Raw genomic sequence first — 20,464 nt, forward strand, 5'->3', positions numbered from 1 at the left:
GTTTCCTGGCCTACTGCCTTCCCAGACCATGATTAGTTCACTTCCAGCTGGTCATGCACATCATTCCCTTTAAAGGTAACTCGGATGTACTTTTACAGCACAGTTTGGAGCCGGAGGAGCACAGCAGGCCAGGCAGCATCAGAGCAGCAGGAAAGCGGATGTCAAATTTTCCTGCTCCTCTGATGCTACCTGGCCTGCTGTACTCTTCCAGCTCCATACTATTATCTCTGATTCCAGCATCAGCAGTTTTTACTATCTCAGACGTACTTTTAATTGTCAACGCTATATGCAAGCATTTAATTAGTTTACGAACTGATAGTCATAACAGCTGAAGATCATTAATAAAACATCCTTATTTAGAAATTAGAATAATTAAACGTTAGAGCAAAGGTTTAAATATTGGTAAATATGGTATGTATTGTTGCTGAGTATTATCCTAATGGATACGTTGGAAAAGGATTATCCAATGAAATCAAACTTTGTATCCTTCAACATGCCAGGAGTGTGATATTAGACCATACAACTTAACTAACGTTTAACTATTGCATTTGTACAAGAAACTATAAAGAATGCTCTCAACATTCTCTGAAAAGTGGTATATCACATTGTTGGACATTCAGGTGAGAACTAATATTCAGATTTTTTATTATGACACAGAGAAGCAATAAGTTACACAAATTTTTGATGGCACAAGTATTTAATAAACAGATAAAACCAATCCATAAAGGAGCACTATACCTTAATTAGGATTTTTTTTTTTTTTAAAAACAGTTTTGTGGATGAAACAGATAATGACCTTTATTACATGATTATTATAAAAACTCTTGTCAACAAGGGTCCAGCAATCCATTAGATCAAATTAACACTAGAAACAAGATAAATTGCCAACACATGTTCAGTCCAGGGGCTTCAGAATAAAGAATTTCCAATCAATTACGTTAATGCATATAATTATCAATAGGCATTTAGTCACACCTTGAAACGACTTACATTAATAAATATGTGAAACCCAACGTATTTCAGAATACTGTGGATACTCAGTTGAATATATTCAAGACAGTGGTCAATAGACTTTTGAATACTAAGGAAATTAGAGGATATTTAAACAGTGCAGGAAAGTGAAATTGAAGTAGATCAGCTATTTGCTGTGTATAATGCTTATGCAGTGTTTAACTTGATTAGCATAAAGTTTCTGATCTGTCATATAGTCAGCAGGCAATCAACATAGCTTGCTAAAACAAACCATAGCAAATTCAACTCAGTTCTTTCCAGATAGATAGGAATGTCAGTTCAGTGTTCTGCAATTTCTATTGGTGAATTCTCCCTGGTGGAGAAAGTGGGATTTTGGTTCCAGCAAACTTGTGCTGAATCAATTATCTAGTTTATTTAAAATAAACCCATTAGAATCAAAACGAATCAACAAGTGTCATGAAAAGTGTTACCAACTGATCAACATGTCCATTTGACTCAGGTGATGGGACTCTCTCTCAAAAGTTAGAATGTCACAGGCTCAACACAATTGTTGGGCATAGAACCAAAGCTGACATTCCAGTGCAGTGTTGAATCAGTAACCCACTGTTAGTGCTGCATTTTGAATGCAATGTTAAGTTAGTCTTTGTTTTGATATATATTTAAGACAAACCCCACAGCGAAGAACATGGTTTCCTGATCAACACTACCAAGAATAGATCAATTAAATTTATTGTTTTTTTTTGAGATGTTGCAATGTGCAAATTTACTGCTGCATTTTCTTTTACTGCAACAATGACTATTTCCAAAATAATTAATTGTGTGAAGAACTTTAGAATTTCTCGAGAACGGGAATAAGCTGTTAATTAAATGCAGTCTTTGTTATTTGACAAAACTGAAGCTCACTTTAATCAAAATGGGAATTTCCCATATGTTTTATTTGCCCGCATATTCACATTCAATGCCAATAATTCAAAGTTTAGAAAGTTTATTTTAAAAGGAAATACTTGGTTTATTGCTCTGCATCAAATAGTTTGCGTGACTGTGCTGTTTAAAATGTTCTGGTGAACGTCATTTGACGCATGTATATTAATTCTTTTTAAATTAAGAATTTGTTTGTCACCACCTATAAATATTTTTTGCAAACAAACTGAAATCACTAAAATGTATTCATAGTTTCTATGTTTTGAAATGTTAAAGTCTAATCCAGGCATTACTCATCTGTATTAACATGTACTAAAATGAAAAGAAAAATGCAAGTGAGAAAATCTACATATATTTGTTCCTCCATTTCTTGTATCCCTCTCCTCCTTTCAATGTGTTACTTGGTTCCATGCAATTTTCTTGGGCCAGAAAAATGAAATAGTCGAGGCTACCAATTACTGATTTGCAGAGAGAGCAGGTCATTATAAAATTTGCAGGTATGAAGTAGCTCAAGTCATTTAGCTGCATTTCAGACTCACTGTCTGACACGTGACTATCTCATGGCATTCAAATCAACAGCTTAAACTGGAACACACCACCCAATATGAATAAATACACAAGGTTCTGTGTGGCGTGTTCCCCTCACATGTAAACTTATCAAAAGTCCTGTACTTAATTACTGGGGCTACCCAAACTTTTTTGTAAAGTCAATTTGGAATGCTACAGTTTCACGTTTCTTTTTTGAGGTGTGTGCACATTACAAAGCTGATGGCTTCTGAAGTTTTGCCAGAATTCAAGACTAAAATCAATAATCGCAATAATTATCCCAACAGATTAAAAAAGGAACCATACACTTCGTTGGGACTATATAAATCTATATTCTTTTAAACTGATCTTTTCTTTTATTTCAACAAGCAATTATGTTTTACATCAGTTCTTGCCTCAGTGCAAGACTGGCAAATACAGGTCCTGCAGTTTCTAATGAATGTCCACTTATTTTAATTTTATAAAATCTTTGTATGCCTTTAAGGTCTTTGCTATTCAAAAATTAGGTTAGACCCTGGTTAGGTCAATTTTATCAAATATTTTAGAAATTACTTAAATTCATTAAATATTGCATGCAATCAAAACAGACCAGAAACTAAAAAGAACAAAATATCAATCCCATAAGTGACAGGATCTACAAATTAACAACACTGGTAGTCAAAACTAACGATTCCAAGTAGCAAGAGCAAAATAAACAGGGTGCAGGTAGGTAGGCAGGATTTTTTTTTGTTTGAAATCAATATCACAAAAAAGGTCTTCAGTGGCTCACAGAAGTCAGTTTGAAGATCTATTCCACTGTATTGATACCCAGGACTCCCTATGGCATCCCTTAAAAAAAAGAAATAAAATTACTTTTTAATTACAGGTCAATATAACTTGCATGCTTTTAGCATCAGCATACTAATATTTTATTCAGAGTAGAATATCCAATTTTAGTTGTAAACAAGCATGCTTCTGTCTAGGTACTTCCAGCTTAAAACAAAACATGCAATCTAACTACTTTCATAATAGTTAAAAATTGCCTTTTTAAAAGCTTTGCCTGTAAACTCAGTCCCCAGTGAAATTTACCAAAGAGCAACATTTGGCAATAACGCCAAATACGCATATGGGAAAGTCAGCTGATAATGACTATCTTCTCTCAATGGTGGACAATTTAAGTGGACAGGGGAAGTGATGTACCTATTAATGAAAGTAACAGATTAATGAAATGAACTACAGACTGGTGTTAACTTCCTCATTAGTAGGACGTCTGCAAGTGTATTTATAGCCTCACCAAAAATGCTCTCAAAATGATCCACAGCCAACATGGATGGAGTTGGTTCGGAAAATAAATAGTACAAAATATTAATTTGTTACTACCTTCTCCGTTTATTTTAGTAATTTGCAGTACTGCTTGCCTAAAATCCAAGAACAAATTTGCACTGACATTACGCAGGACTTGCAAGTTTTTGGTTCTGTATTGCTACAAACGAAGTTTGTCCATAGGTAAAAATCCTCTCACAAATGTCCTACGGATGCACTATTTTTTTCTAGCAATTCAGCAGTGTGATAGTGCATTTACTTACCACAGAAATAATATCATAATTGCATAGACATTAAGTACTTTATCCCTTGTAGCTGTTACTCAAGCTGGGAACAAAGGAAAATCCGAAACCTTTGCCTCACTTTCGTTAGCAGATTAGTGTTGAGGATCACAAGATAAATTTCAGCATCAAATTTACCTTTGTTCACAGATCATCTTCAGATGAAGTCTACTCTTCAGCCAACTGACCTCATCCTCCCAAAGTACTAATCCTATTGTCTTCCCCTTACAGAATATAACCACTGCTTAAATTAATCCAATATCCTGACCTCTAGCACTCTTCCTAGGAAATCATTGATCAATCTGTTTGAATGCTTCCTGGCACTCGTCCTAATTGTGCACATGTAAGCAACGCTATCCTCCACCAGGCTCTTCCTTGGTATGTTTCAAGTATTGAAGTAAGCACATGATTTGAGGTTAAAACTTAATAAAATGTTTCAGATGAAATCTTTCTAAGACAACATTGGCCAACATAAAAAAATTCAGTAACCTTAAGCAAACTCCCGTACCTTGAAACCAAATATCAATGATGGACTTTTTCACTCCAACTTCAGCAGCTCGACATCAAAGATAAGGGTGGCATTGGGTGGGATGACTCCAGGATGACCTGTTTCACCATATGCCACATCAGGGGTGCAGGTCAGTTTCGCCCTTTGTCCCAAACTCATCTGTAATTTTAATAAAAAAGATAATTAATGCATGGAATTATAACCAAGTAAAAATTCCTTCAACTTGTTTAGATGCTAATAAAAAAAAATAGCAAAAATTGATTTCATTGTACACCTTATGAAGAAATAGGTACAACTGACATTTAATTATTCAGTTCATAAAATCCCTACAGTGCGGAAATAGGCTATTCAGCCCATCGGTGGATCGGCTGTGCTGAATTTCCCCATAGTGTCCAGGGAATGTGCAGGCTAGGTGGGTTAGCTGTGGGAAGTACAGGGGGAGTCTGGGTTGGATGCTCTTTGAATGGTGCAGATTCAAAATGGGCTGAATGGTCTCTACCTGCACTGTAGGGATTATGTGATTCTATGGTTCTTTTAAATTTGATGTTTACATTTAAAGATTTTTTTGTAATGTGCTGGCATCATTGATGCTATGTAAACTTCGACTGTTATAAACAAGCTCCATAATTGATTTTTTTCATTAGTTTCTTTTTATTGAAATTATTGTATTGTACAGAGGTATATTAAAAGTTACCAGCTGCAGCTACCAGCATCTTTTTAAAATGTATGTTTTTTGTTTAAAGAAAACTCACCGGATAATCACACAATAAATACCTGTGCTACACCTTCTTCCCAACCTTTAATTACTTCCTGTTTGCCAAACTTGAACTTGAAAGGCTTGTTTCTGTCTCTGGAAGAATCAAACTTCTTGCCATTCTGCAGCATTCCTGCAAAAACCACAAAATTTTCTTTGAAGCCACGTTAGACAGAAAAACAAAACATAATTCAAGACATATTTTCTGTGAATAGATTTTCAACCTGAGGCATTATAAAATGTTGTACAATTGCTGAAGCCAATTTCTTTCTTTCTCCTGAGCTTGCTTCACACAGGCATTGATAGAGCAAACACTGGAATGGAGTCTGAAAGAATTACCTACAAATACATTATCACACATCCCTGGGTCAGATTATTTTTCTCGAAAGTCGATATTACTTAGAACAGTTATCCTATACATCTGGTTCAAAGCTTCCAGCCCAAATATGATTTTTCAAAACAGTATGTATGAGATTCTGAGAAAGATTCAAGCTCATGTGTCATAAAAGGATGGCCTTAAATTTGCCATACAGGCACAAATTAAGATATGAAAATTGTGTGGAGCCAAACTATTGTTATTAAACAATTAGGACAAGATGGCATACACTTATTCAAAAAGAAGAAAAATTTAGAAAAATGCTTACTCAAAAAAAGGTGCGAAATGTTTGAAACAAATAGCAGTTTTGTAAAGTGTTAATGACACCAGTAAGAATTGAAAGAGTTAGATGCTAGGTTTGCTGATTTGACAATTACACGGCACACATGAAAACATCCTGACCTTTCACTTGGATTTATTTAACTAGATCTAGGAATTGACAATGACTAACTTGATCTGAACATTGCTGACAGTATATCATGCAAAATCTTGAATGGGCACAAGATTGCAACTTTCGGTTGTGAGAAGAATACATACCTCAGTTGTCCTGGAAGAATAAAGGTGGCCAAAAAAAAGAGCGATCACACTGCTGCTGTGCAGTAGCAACTAAAGCAGTATTTAGCACTAACACAATGCTACCATCTGGCCAAAAAGATGTTTAACATAGTACACAATTGGGTAACATTGTATATAAATGTCAATGCCTGTGTGATGCCAGATATGTAGGCCATATATTCCAATGGCTGGCAGATCATATTAAACAGCACATCTCTCCATTTGTTTGCAACAGGCAGAGGACTGACCATACTCAGCCATCCTGCGCATGCAAAACTCAGAGGGTGGTGTCCAACATTAGATGAGAGACAGAGATTGGGCAGCACTAACTGAACAATTCCATGTTTGCCAAGAATTACACTGACAAGCAATTTAAGATAATCAGTCAGACTTGCAATATGGCTTATTTGACAAAAGCTTTATGCATTCCTATGCAGGAATATGCCCTCCGCAGGCAAATGGAATATCCAGGCACTGCACCTTTTCAATTAACCATAGGCTGTGTTTGTTAGATAGCGATAGCAATAGAGAGTGCGTGTGTTGCATATGGGTTATTTCTAGTGCAATCCTCATGTCTCATTTCTCTTCCAAAGCTGCTTTACCTTTTCAAAAATTGACTAAAAGTTCTGGGTAACTGTTTTCTGGTGCATTTCCATGGCATCTGCTTGACCAGTCCACACTGCAGCCAATTGGCACCTCATTTTTCATCCTGTATAAATTGTTGCTCCCTTTGAAAGCTTGTATTCTTCCATCCTGATGAATCCAAGGCAAAAAGCTTTGACAGCTTTTTTTGTCCCCAGCAATAATGAAATAGCTGCGGTCACAAATCATTGTTATGTCAAAGAAAGACTGCTAGTCCTCTACTATTTAAACGAAAATATTAATCCAATTATTTTAAGCAGGTTAATGGCCTCACCAGAGCAGTTTCAGACAAATGATAAATTACTTCATGTTTCTCTCCATAATTCTAGCTGAACTGCCAATTTGGACTCTTGTTGCCTTTTCGGCAAAACATTAAAATTTCTACATGTTGGTAACAGCTAAACAAAATATACTGTTACAGCTTTTATAAGCATGGAAGAGGCTCATTCCTCTAAGAAAACACAGAACTGCGGATGCTGTAAATCAAGAACAAAAACAGAAGTTGCTGGAAAAGCTCAGCAGGACTGGCAGCATCTGAGAAGGAACAATTAGAGTTAACTTTTCAGGTCTGGTGACCCTTCCTCAGAACTCGGGTCACTGGACCTAAAATGTTAACTCGGACTTTTTTTCCTTCTGCTGAGCTATTCCAGCAACTTCTGTTTTCATTCCCGTAATGTGTACACTTAGAATGCCAGCACCATTGAATAAAACTCAAAGGGCATCCAAAACGCTCTTTTTGGAGCAATCGTACAGAAATATAGTTGTGTAATTAGTGATTTATGTTAGTACGATGCAAATATTTTCAAAGCACATTATAATGTCAATTATTTCCCCATCTATAAGGGGATACATTTTATCAGTTCTGTACAAGCAGAATACAGTTACAGGATACTGAAACTTCACCCAAACAAAACCATCAACATTCACAAACAAGTCTTAATTGCAATAACATTCTACCAGCAAGCTGCTTTTGTATCATCATTCGAACTAGCATAACTGCGTGCCAAAAAGTTCTTTTTCAAACCCAAACTAGAGGAAGAACATTTGATAAGTAACACATTTAGTATGATTATCAGCATTTCTTAGGCATCGCACAAAAACATATCATTGAGGAACCACTAAAAGCCAATCTATTTCAACAGAATTCACTATAAAATCTAGGTCATAAGCTTTGCCTTCGGTTGTTTGACAGTGTGCTTTGAATGCCAATCAAAGCAATACAGTGGCACCATAAATTCAGAGAAAATAAACACCACAAAAGAATCCTGTTTTTTTTGGGAGGGTGGGGAAAACACAATGTACTCTAAGTACGTTTTAGGAACATGTCTTTCAAAGGCATTCTTTCAATACCCATTTTATGTTGCCAATCATTTGGATCAGGCGATCAAAGCATTTTCACAGCTGCATCAAGAATGGAAATATACCAGGAAGCATTTTGAATTTATTTTTGTTGGTAGATAATTTATTAGCATTGCCATTTAATGTTATAGACTTGATCTGTTGACAATTTTTTTTATTAGAATAGAATCCCTACAGTGTGGAACCAGGCCCTTCGGCCCAACAAGTCCACACAGACCCTCACAGTATCCCACCTAGACCCATCCCCCATAATCTACACATCCCTGAACACTACAGGCAATTTAGCATAGCCAATTCACACCTGCACACCTTTGGACTGTGGGAGGAAACCTGAAGAAACCCACGCAGATACAGGGAGAATGCACAAACTCCACACAGAAAGTGGCCCGAGGGTGGAATTGAACCCAGAGTCCCTGGTGCTGTAAGGCAGCAGTGCTAACCATTGAGCCACCGTGCCACCCCTTAGCTTAATACATTTCACTGAGAAGGTAACAAAGACAGACAAAATATCGTCTGCAAATCAAACATTTTTGTAGCCTGAATCCATTAGTTCTTGACTATGCAAATACACTGTAAAACTATTTTGCTAGATAAATGTGCTGATAGATCTTAGGAACAAGAATAGGCCATTCAGCCCTTTAAGCAACTGCCACCATTTGTGATCCCGGCTAATCACCTCTCTCAACATCATAGTCCCACGTTATCCCTAGATCTTGAGGTCATTAATAATGAGGAAGCTGTCCATCTTCTGTCTTGAATTTAACAATGACTGAGCCTCGCACTTATCCAAATTACATTCCAAACTCTCACCTACTCATTCAGTCTCTGAAGCTTCTTTACGTACTTCTCATTATGCATATTCCCATCACATTATCTGTAAGATTTGAATTATTACAATTGGCCTCACTTGTAAATCATTGGTATAGACTGTGAACGGCTAGGGCTCAAGCACGGACCCTTCTGGTATCCCACTGGTCATCGTCTACTAACTGGAGAACGACCCATTTATTTCTACTCTGCTTTCTGCCTGTTAACCAATTCTCATCAGTTGACGAGAGTCTCTTACCCCAAACTGATGCACTTGAATTTTCTTTATTAATCTTTAAAACCAAATATATCACATCCACTGGTTCCCCCTTAGGTGATACTGCTAGTAATATCCTCAAAAAAAAACAAACACTCAGGCTTGCCAAACATGATTCCTGCTTCATAAATTCATGACGACTTTCTCCATTCAAAAGTAGTTTCAACTATCCAGCAATAACATTTATAAGAGCCTGTTATCTAGTGCTAGAACCTAACAGGCCACGGTTCCGTTTTCTCTCTCCCCATCCCCCTTCTTAAACAGCAGGGTTACATTTGCAACATTCCAAACTGCAGTCTCCCCTGCAGAACAGACAATGCTGGAATAGGTGTTGAAAGATTCGTCCAAAACACTGCTAAACTGGGAATATGATTTGCCCGATTTGCCCAATTTGCCAGGTGCTCTCAAAATCCTGTAAAAATGTACGTTTAGATTTTAAGAAGTTTTGTCTAGAAAAAAAACTCTACTACAATATGCAGAATGCCACTGCTGAGCAGGCAGATGTGAGTGCAAGTATATTTTTCCAATTTTTCATTACTCCTCTTGATAAGAATTGGAGTTGCCATCGTAAGCTAGGGGTCTGTGAATTTCTAATACAGACCCTTACATACAGTACTGTTGCACGAGCACATGACATCAACCAGTGGCAACATGTGGAAGGGCGTAGGTAGCTCCTACCATCCTCCTTTTCTGATTGCGTCTATAGGACGTATATAATCTGAAGTGGGAAATGACAACCACTAACCAGTCTACTGAGAAGATGCTTTCATCTTAAACAAGATGTGGTCTATTGCATGATAACAATCAGGTTCAATTTACATTATGATAGACAATGAGGAGACCTACAACGGACAGGTTTATCCTCTTGGAGATCATGAGATGTTCTACCTTGCGCCACCCAAGTACTTCTGACATCAGATTGGGTGAAGCATAATGTAGTCCTCAGCATTAGCCCCATCTGAACCACGTGCAACATATGGCGCAACTTCTGTCACTTTAGATTTTGAAAATACATTTGGAGAATGAATGAATCAAAACCAAAAGACCTGTGGATGCTGTAAATCAGAAACACAAACAGAAATTGCTATAAAAGCTCAGGCCAGTTCTGAGAAAGGGTGACTTGACCTGAAACATTAACTCTGATTTCTCTCCACAGATGTTGACAGACCTGCTGTGCTTTTCCAGCAATTTCTGTTTTTTTGGGGATCGAAGAACAACTTGGTTTTGTAGATTTATTTTCATAGATAAAAATAGGAAGGATATGAAAACAACAAGGTGAAGAAAGTTTATCCATGATTGCAGCGATGAGAAACTTCAATTATGAAAATATAGATTGGAGCAACTGAAACTATTCATCTTGGTTTAAACAGATGATTAAAAAGGAGATTTGATCGATATGTTCATAATCATGAGGGACTGGGAGAGTACATAGAACAAGTAAATGCTCCTGTTGATTAGGGTTGACAACCAGCGGACATAGATTTGCAGCGACTGGCAAAAAAGCAAAGAAAGAAAACGTTTCCTCCCCAGAATGGTTACTATCTGGATTGGACCACTCAAGTTTTGAGGCAGCAATTAAATAACGTATGGATATATGAATGAACCGTAGGAGGCACTCAGACTCCTGCGTCTGTTCTGCCAGTTTGCACGATCATGGCTGAATCAAATTGTGGCCTCAAATTCCACATTCCGATCTACCTCTCAACAGCTTCGGGAAATAATCTACCTACTTGTGCCTTATAAAACATTCAATGATTCTACCTTCAATAATCTCGGAGGCAGATTGTTCCACAAAAAAGCTCATCTGATTTTTAAATGGGCAACCTCACTTTAAAACTTCCATCAGAAAGGAAAAGATAAAATTGAACAGAATAAATTTTAGTAAAATATTTGTAAACGATTACAGTATTGCCCATTGTCATTGCAGCAGCATTAGCATCTTGGAAATGGTCAAGACGCAAAAATAACTATTTTTCTCCTGAAGGCCATTTCTGGTCACAATTCCAGTACCTACAAAGAGAGATGCTTCGGTACACAGTATTTGTGTCATATCCCATCTCAGTACATGTGAGCAGCTTTCACTTGAAAATTTGTTTTATTAGGTACAAATAGGAAGATACAGGAGTGTTTATGTAAGAAATATAATTTCAAACATTATCCTGGGTGCGCCTGAACATCCTTCTTTCCATTGTGGAAGAAATGGGATTGGCAGAGGCAGTGGCGGCGGAGGAATGGTCAGATCTGGAGAAGGGAGTGAAGTTCAGGAGTGGGGGATCGAGTGGTAGGGAGAGAGACAGGGGCGCTGGGTCAGCAACTACTGGGGATGATGGAGGCTGAGGAAGGTGGTGTCGCTGTGGGTGTGTGAACTAAATTTGAGGAGTATCAGTTGAAAGTCACTCTACAGTTACACTGTATTTAATAATGTGATATTTTACTAAGGCATTTCAGCAGAACCCTCTGAATTAGACTCCAAAATGTAGCACAAAGAAGAAAACCATTCAGCCTATAGTGCCTGCACCGATCAACATCTGACTACGGTAATACCGTTTTCCATAATTCTCCAGTTTAAATGGATACTTTTGCATCTAAGCAAAGGGGAGAAGAAGAAGAAAAAAAAAATAATTCGCTCAGCATAATCTCCAATATCCCAGCTGATTCCCTTGGAGTCAAAAAATCAGTGACTGGTTTGCATCTGCTTAGTCATCAGCTACTCATTGTAAATTTGAGGAAGCAACTCACATTTCAAAGTCAACGTGTCATCATATTCCATGTATAAAAATAGCAAGGCTGGTACAGGTGGGAAATTAAAGATTTGAGCTAGAAAGCAACCAAGACTCAACATGTCAAGGTGTACATCACGTCCTCCTGTCTGTCTTTGGCTGGAGTAAATGGCATATCTGAAGGTTACTTGTAAAACTGATTTAGCAAAATAAAAAAAACTTTTATGGCAGTAGTACAATCAAACAAAACAGTCACAGGATTCCATGCAAGACTTTGATAGATTTTAAAAAAAATCATGATTCATCTGTTTATTTTGTTACATTATCAGTTTTCAAATTATGAATTAAAACATCAGTTGTGATAAAGCAGAAGTTATTCAAATCCAAGGTTTCTTTCTTTTGACAGAACTGTTATTTGACCTTCCCACATTTCTATAGTAAACAGCATAATAAGTGTTGGTGATCTACATTGGATACTATCCAGTCAAATATAAGCAGATTATACAATGGCATTGCAAGGATTGCAGAATGTCAAATAAACTGACATCATGCTCCCTGTACTATTCTTTTTCCATATATTCATTTCACTTGTTTGTTTTTGAAGATACGACATGGCTGTGTGATAACGACGACAGATAAGTACAGAATCAGTGATTAGACCAAGTCTCTTCAGTGAAGCAAGTGAGCAAGCAGGATTTCTCACAGAAAATACATCCCACAGTTCCAGAGATCCTGGAGATGACAGCCAAATTTCCTCACACCACAGAAGAGAGAGTTAAATCTCTGGGGCTGTAGTTTTGCAAAAAAATCTACACTGAAAGATTGAGTTTGTTTACTGTTGCACTCCCAATTAACTTTAAACCTTTTCCTCAAAGTGTCACAGAACAGGGAGAGAAGGGAAACAACTATCAAAGAGCCAGGAGAATGGAATTTTCCTGCCACTCGAGAGAGTGTATTAGGCAACAAAACAGCAAACAGCAAGAAGTGGTAATTGTAAGGACAGGCATCATTGAAGTGGTTGCTAGAAGCATGTCATGTTGGAACAACATGGATAATTCAGTTTTGTCATAACCTCATCACTTCCACTTGAACAAGTACAATACATAGTTATTGGTTAACTTTCACATCACATGAATCTTGCAGAATAAAAAGGTTGACATTTCATGATTTTTTAGAAAAACAAGTGACTGCTCTGCATCTGTTCACCTGTCATTCTCTTCAGCTTAAGGAGCCACAATTTGAGCAGGTACCAACATCTCCAATAGTCAACATGATGCCACCTAGGTTAAGTGGGAAGTCACAATTCTCTCCGGATTGGTGTGTTATGTCGAGCTCTAGGAAATTGTGAATTGATACGTATAATTTTTTGGCACAGACTAAATCGGGATATTGGAGAGGAGTGGTATTCTTTTATTGAACAAAGTCAGAGTCATACAGCACGGAAACAGACCCTTCGGTCCAACCAGTCTCTGCCGACCATAATCCCACCCGCCTGTGCTTGGCCCATATCTCTCCAAACCTTTGCTAATCATGCACTAATCCAAAATGTCTTTTTAACATTATAACTGTACCGACATCCACCACTTCCTCTAGCAGTTCATTCCACAGACGAACCACTCTGCGTAAAGAAAAAAATTGCCCATATCTTTTTTTTTTTTTTAAAAAAAATCTTTCTCCTCGCACCTTAAAAAAAAAAAAAAAATGCTCGCTAGTCTTTGTGGGGTTGAACAGATTCTGTCTGGGAATGACAGACTTTTGCTTTCCCCTGCCATAGCTCCATACGGACTTTGTTGCAGGAGATGTATCACTACATTTCAAAAAGTACAACTGGATATAAAGCACTTAAACATCAACAAGGCCATGGTCATGTGCCCAATAAACGCAAACTTCTGCTTTCTTTTTGGTCGTGGTGAAGCAGCAGCATACTCTAAAGTTGTTAAATGCTCAGCAGGTCTGGCACCATCAATGGAGGGGGAACCGGTTCTTGCTTTACATCAACAACCTTTCAGATGTGATCTCTTTCTGCTAAGAATTTGCAGCATTATGGGTTTTTAATTTCAAATACCTAGCATCTGCAGCATTTGCATGTGTCACAAACTACTGAACCTGTTGTTGCCTTGGCAATAGCATTGAATCCTTCATTTTCACCGCTAAATAGAACAGCTTCACCATTTTTGGTCAGCTTTTAGAAGATGGCATCAGCATAAATGGCTTCAGAAAGGTGTGACCTTCCTGATAAATTTAGGTTATTGTGCTACCAGCCTGTGAGCATGTTCTTGCAGACTGAAACATGGTTACGGTGTTGTCTGTTACGGTGCTGCTCCATTCTGTCAATATCTTATGTGATGCTCCTGACACAAAACGACTTCCCTCTTACAAGATTGATAAGTAGCACAGGCACAATCTATTTGAAATTCTCAAAACCACAAACTGTTAAGTTGCTCCGTGTATGCAAGTTATGGACACATCCTTGGTCTCCTGTGCTGCTGGTCATGTGACCACCTAATGGGCCTTGGGTTATTAGCATACCCAGCTCTGAAAGCAGCAGCACACAGTCCTTTCCCCAACACCCCAGAACAAAACTCCATGCAAAAAGGAACAGAAAATACATTATGTTGCAAAACCCATTTGTATTGAAAACAAGAAATTCAAAAATTTACCAGTTTAAAAAAAAAAATCTGTATAGCACAGGTTTGACAAATTCTTCCAGATCTCCTGATGGCATAACCTTCCAGAGATCTCGACTTCACAAAGTAGCTGCTCCCAACATACATTCGTATTGGTCTCTTGCATGTTGTTATGTATTGGTTGTCCCGGTACTCTTCTGCATCATTTTCTGAGCGTGACTTTGTGTTCTACGCACAACTGGAGAGCTGTACTATTCCCGGAGTTGTTTGTTCTTCCTCATGGTTGCTCCATTAGATGTCATAGCTTTGTACGATCGATCAAAGCTCACGGACCACTTTGGATATAAAAATCGGTGGATAACCAGCTTCCATCAGAAGAACGTACGACACTACCGTCCCATCGTCCACAGATTCGGTGGTTTAGCACTTGAACAACAGTATGTACCATCTTAAACCTCCTTAATCTTTTGAGAGGTTTGTCCTGTGTTTCTGAAAACAGATGTTGGCTTAGCCTAATTTGCCTTCCAAATATGATCTCTGCTGGTGGTAGTAAGCCTATATCCAGGGCAGTAACTCGAGTGTAGCAAAGCAACATGGCGATCTTGTTCTGTCGCCCTGCACTTTAATGGTGCAAACCATTCACTCAGCAAGACCAGTGGATCTGGGATTCTGATGAAGCTTTTTTTTAAATTTTGAAATATACTTTATTCATAAAAAATGCCTTGTCTACATAGTCACTACAGCAGTTTGGTTCTGTACAGTAGCAAATGAAGCTATCAGATGGCTCATTTCCTATTTGGCACACTTGTACCTAAAGGGGTCTGCCAATGTACGGTGGCCCCATTGTCAGACACTCTTTTCAGATGTAATGAATAGACTGAATAATAGAATTGTCATGATACAGAATTAGCCAATCAGCCTATCATGTCTGCACAGGCTCTCTGGACATTTCAGCTTATCTCCTGCCTTTCCCTCCAATCCTGCACAATATTTAAATGCAAACAATGTCCTCTTGAATGCCTCTAATGACCTTACCTTCACCACACTTCCACACCGTGCGAGTCCATACCTCAACTACTCATTATATTAAGCTATTTGCATTTGTTGCATCTGTCTCTGACAGACTTGAAGTGTCCTTTAACTGTCAGACAATTGGTAATTTGGATAATGCAGCTGTGAACCAGGAGACTATTGCTGCCATGTATGGTAAATAAATTGATTGTTATTTTGGAATAAAATAATGTGGAATCTCACAAGGTCTGCTGCTGTGGTTGATGACTCTGGCACACTTCACACATCCTCATTTTGGTCTCAATACTTTTGTTGATTCTTGGCCAATACGCAGTACCCTCTGCCAGGTGTCTTGTTTGCTGTATGTCCACACAACCCCAATAGGACCTGGTGAACAGCTTCATGCATGAGCACTTGTTTCACCTCATAAATTATTCCGAGATTCCTAGTTCATTTCTTTACGGCCAAAAGCACTAAGAGTGTCTAACGTCATGTATGGCATCAGGCCACCCTTCTATGATAAATTATTCATAGTGCCTTCAGTTGTGAATCATTAGCTGTTGCTTCCTTAAGTTGGTTGAGTTTGTGTTGACCAAAGTTCATCAAATCTACCCTGTCTTCCTCCTCAATGTTCATACTGTCTACTTGGTAAGTCTAGTGGAATTTCTCAATTTTTATTTGGATAATCTGTTCAGCATATCCAAGGAATCCACATCAGTACCAGTTTTGTATCAGATGACAAAATGATATACTGTACTTAGATGGGAAGTTGTTATAGGCTAGCTGTTGCATTTGTTTGCACCAAATAATTTCTAATGGTTTCCACAGTGAATCACTTACTGTATGTACAGAATCTTGTGATACAGAGCACCGAAGCAAATTTTCCACACTGTTTTAGAATAATTGGACTGCATTTAAGGTAGTTAATTTATGGAATTCTTTACAGCAGAGGGCTGTGGAATCGGGTCATTAAGTATATTCAGGATTGATATTGGCAGATTTTTAATCAGTAAAGGAAACGAGTGTTATGGTGAGAAGGCAAGAAGTGGAGTTGATCATCAGATCGGCCATGATCTTAGTGAATGAGGTAGCAGACTTGATGGGCTGAATGGGCTACTCCTACTCTTAGGTACATGGTGACTCTTCTCCAGTGCAGTCTGAGTGTAGGTCCACATACCAATCACAGCAGGACTGGCCAAGAATATTTGCATACACAGTCTGTCCAGCAGGAATTCTCCTGCCTGAACCACAAAACTAGCATCCGAGTTTAATGGTAACTGGGAAGGCAAATGGAATGTTGGCCTTTATTTCAAAGCAAATGGAGTATAAACAGAATTCCTGAATCCCTTTGTGCTACATCTTTCTGCAGTCTTCTTCCATTTAAATTATGCTCAGCTACTCTGTTCTTCCTGCCATAGTCCATAGTGTCACATTTTCCCATATTGTACTCCACCTGCCAGGTTTTTGCCCACTCACTTAACCCGTCTGTATCCCTCTGCAGATCCTTCGTGTCATCCTCAACACATGCCTTCCCTTTGTGTATCATCCACAAACTTGGCTATAGTATATGCACTCGCCTCTTCCAAATAACATACCTACTTATTACAGGTTGCCATCCTGAAAATGTCCAACTTAGCCTAAGTGGGTATGAGGAATTACTGGCATAGTGAACTAGTAATATTCTGGGGACATGGGTTTGCTACCCACTACAGCAGAAAGTGAAATTTGCATTCAATGAAAATCTGGAATAAACAACAAGCATAATGGTGAAATGTAACCTCTTATTTATCTGAAAAAAAAAAGCAACAACCTGGTTCACTGACATCCTTTAGGGAAGGAAATTCTTAACTAGGCTGGCCTACATCTGACTCCAGGCCAAAGCAGTATGGTTGACTCTTAACTGCCCTCCGAGCACTTAGGGATGGGCAATAAATGCTAGCTCATCTAGTAATACCACAACCCATGAATGAATAAAAGAAATTGTCTTCTATTACTAATATGTGGGCCTGCAAAAACATGTTGCTTTGCTGAACCTAAATTGTTGTACATTGTTCTACATGCTGGCATACCCCTTGAACAAGAGCAACATACTCTGTTCTTCCAAAAAGTTTGTACCGAATTGGAGAGAAAGATTTTGTTGGCACTTGGCAGATTTGAAATATTTGACTCTGGCACACAAAGCAAATAAGAAGCCCCAAGGAGGGGAAGGGACAAGAAATCCCAGACTTGGACATTTGGGAGCAAGGGGAAACACAGATACTGAGCAGCCTGGTGCAGTTCTCCAAGGCTCAGGATTGGTTGGGAATGGATAGTAAGAGACGGAGCCACACAGGCACAGTAAGAGATAGAAAGACAGGGATGAATGAGTCCACAGAGTCTTCCTGGACAGACTTCTCATTGACTCCCTCTGAAGGGGGTCCTTACAATCGGAAGGAACAGAGTCTTCCAACAGACACCCCAATTGGACAGCAGGCCTGATGTGTCTCTTTCTGTTACAATAGTATCTACATTAGGTATTGGATCCTTTGGCTGGGTAAGATGGGTGTTTGATCCTTGCAATTTAAGTCAAAGTCCATTCACTGGTTAGACATTCTTTGTGAAGCAGGATCATGATCACCAAAATCAGGCCTAAACCAGCAAATGAACTGTAATATAGCTTTTGTAAGGAGGTGACAACCAGACCCAACTCTGGAGGGGATCTGACGTGGCCAGTTAAAAAGCCAAAGGATTACAGGTTGGCTCCACATTAGCTTATCAGAGCGCTCGAAACTCTCTTCTCTATAGGAAGAGAGGGTCACTGTCAACATAGGTAGAGAAACAAGAGGACATCTCCAGACTGAAGTGTCCTCTTGTAGATTTTAGACTGGTTAAAATAAAACGTAGAAATTGTTAGAGGCAAACCCCTCAAGAATTGGTATCATACCACTGTTGGGCCTGTAGGCACCATCCCACCTGCCAAAGACATTCTGCATGAAAATACAGGAGAAACAGAAGCAAGCCAACAGACCAGAACACTGACCAGAAGCATGAAAGTACTAGTGGATCACAGATTAAAGCTTCACTCACTCAATAACTGCAAATACTTCTTTCGCAAACAGGTTCTTCATGGTTCAATTGCCTGTTTGAGTTGGGCAGCAAAAAGGTATTTCACAAGTAAAATAACTTGGTGCATTTTTCAATGTAGTCAAGCATTTGTGTAATGTAAAGCAGAAGTGGATTGCTAAGAACATGGTTGAAACCTGAAGGGTAATTACATGACATTATGTGTTAAAATGTGTAAATGACAGCCCACGCCCTTGTTCAAATTATTAATGACTTATGTATTTGGAACATTATTTGGTTTCAAAGTAAGAGCAAGACCAATGGCACTCACTTCTTAATGTAAGAATTCTGTCAAAACTTCAGACGAGGACAGATACATGTTTAAACATGAAACTCCAGAAACGTTTCTGTCCGAGACCCACAATTCCACTATTAGCTTTGTGTAAACAGCATCTTACTGTCTGCTTCATCACCAAAATTTTTTTGTAATGTTAGGTAACTAAGCAAAGAAAGTTAAATCCTCTCCATTTCAGTCAAAATACTCTTTTTAATATGTGATTAGATGTGTTAATAATTGCCAGTTGGCACTGAAAATTAACTTTTAAAGTGTGATGTCTTTTCTCCTTCAGGTTCAGAATTGCTTTTAGGAGATTTGAATACTTGAAGAAAAATTGTTGGACTAAGTGCCCATTTTTTTAAAAAAGAAGTGACATAAAGAAAGGAGATTTTCTTTTCTCCTCGCCTCAGTCTTATACTAAGTAGGAGAAAGACCATGGAAAAATGAACCTCTACTTGAAAATTGTTGTCAGGGCTTGCAAGCCAAATTGGTTGAAAGACCCATTTGTACAAAGTAACAACTGTTTGTATGCAACACATTACTGGTAATAAGCAAACGCTTTGCAGAATTTGTTTTCCTTCTATACTTCTTACTTGCCATATCAGTATTTATCAAACAGTAAGAAATCACTTCAGGGGATCACACAGTAACGGAAATTATGGAAGTGAACAGATTTCATTTACACAGTGAAGAAAATATGGGCCTGTGTGATTCCATGTTAAACCACATTATATTGTTCAGTAGTTGATTCTCACATTACACAAGACATAAAATTAATGATACTGGAAGAAGCCAATTTTTTTTCTAATTATGTTAGCAAACAGCAGCTTCTGGAAATAAACTGACTTGCCACACAGGGAAATAATTAAATGTATATAGCAAAAACAAAACGTACTTAGACTGGAGTATTCATCTAAAAGACCACTTCCACAGTCACATCTACATTTCATTACAGTTCTTCTACATATGATAAAAGGAAATTATCTTCACTCAGTAAATGCATAGTTTCCAGATATCTTTCCACATGAATGCAGGTATTAAAAGTAATCCATATCTTGGAAAACGAGAAGGATAACAACACTTCATTGTACTTTGTACAGCAGGATTAATGTACCTTTACGGTATACATGCTCAAATGTTTCAAGGTAGTGCCATAAAAATAATTGGTTTTATTTTGCTAGAATCAATCTTGTAGGGAAACAGTGGGGTGAGCTGCAAAATAATAGCAAACCCAGGTGGCCCAATGCAAGTCATTTCCTTCCACCTGCTGGCAGCCTTGGGGTTAGGAGCGTGCAGTTCCCCTGCATTTTCAAATAGCAACTGCAGATGAATGGGCAAAGTCACTAAACCTGATAATGGGCTCATTTTTAACTCTAATGAGGCAGCTTGGTTGAATTTAATTTGCTTGGTGGCTGACTACTCAACAT

At 38.2% G+C, this 20,464-nt stretch overlaps 1 protein-coding gene across 3 annotated transcripts in view; it reads right to left on the reverse strand.

Moving 5' to 3' along the window:
• Positions 1 to 771: 771 nt before the first annotated feature.
• Positions 772 to 20,464, reverse strand: part of fkbp1b (FKBP prolyl isomerase 1B) — a 249,948-nt gene continuing 230,255 nt past the window's right edge. For all 3 annotated transcript variants that reach the window (XM_020518895.2, XM_020518874.2, XM_020518889.2), the window contains exons 3-5: positions 5,305 to 5,417; positions 4,531 to 4,689; positions 772 to 3,267 (exon numbers count right to left, since the gene is read on the reverse strand). In XM_020518895.2, coding sequence (XP_020374484.1) covers positions 4,561 to 4,689; positions 5,305 to 5,415 — 240 coding nt within the window. In that variant the 5' untranslated portion in view covers positions 5,416 to 5,417 and the 3' untranslated portion in view covers positions 772 to 3,267; positions 4,531 to 4,560. The remainder of the gene's footprint in view (positions 3,268 to 4,530; positions 4,690 to 5,304; positions 5,418 to 20,464) is intronic.

The sequence above is a fragment of the Rhincodon typus genome, chromosome 5 (genome assembly GCF_021869965.1).
Source record: "Rhincodon typus isolate 14 chromosome 5, sRhiTyp1.1, whole genome shotgun sequence".
Classification (NCBI taxonomy): domain Eukaryota; kingdom Metazoa; phylum Chordata; class Chondrichthyes; order Orectolobiformes; family Rhincodontidae; genus Rhincodon; species Rhincodon typus.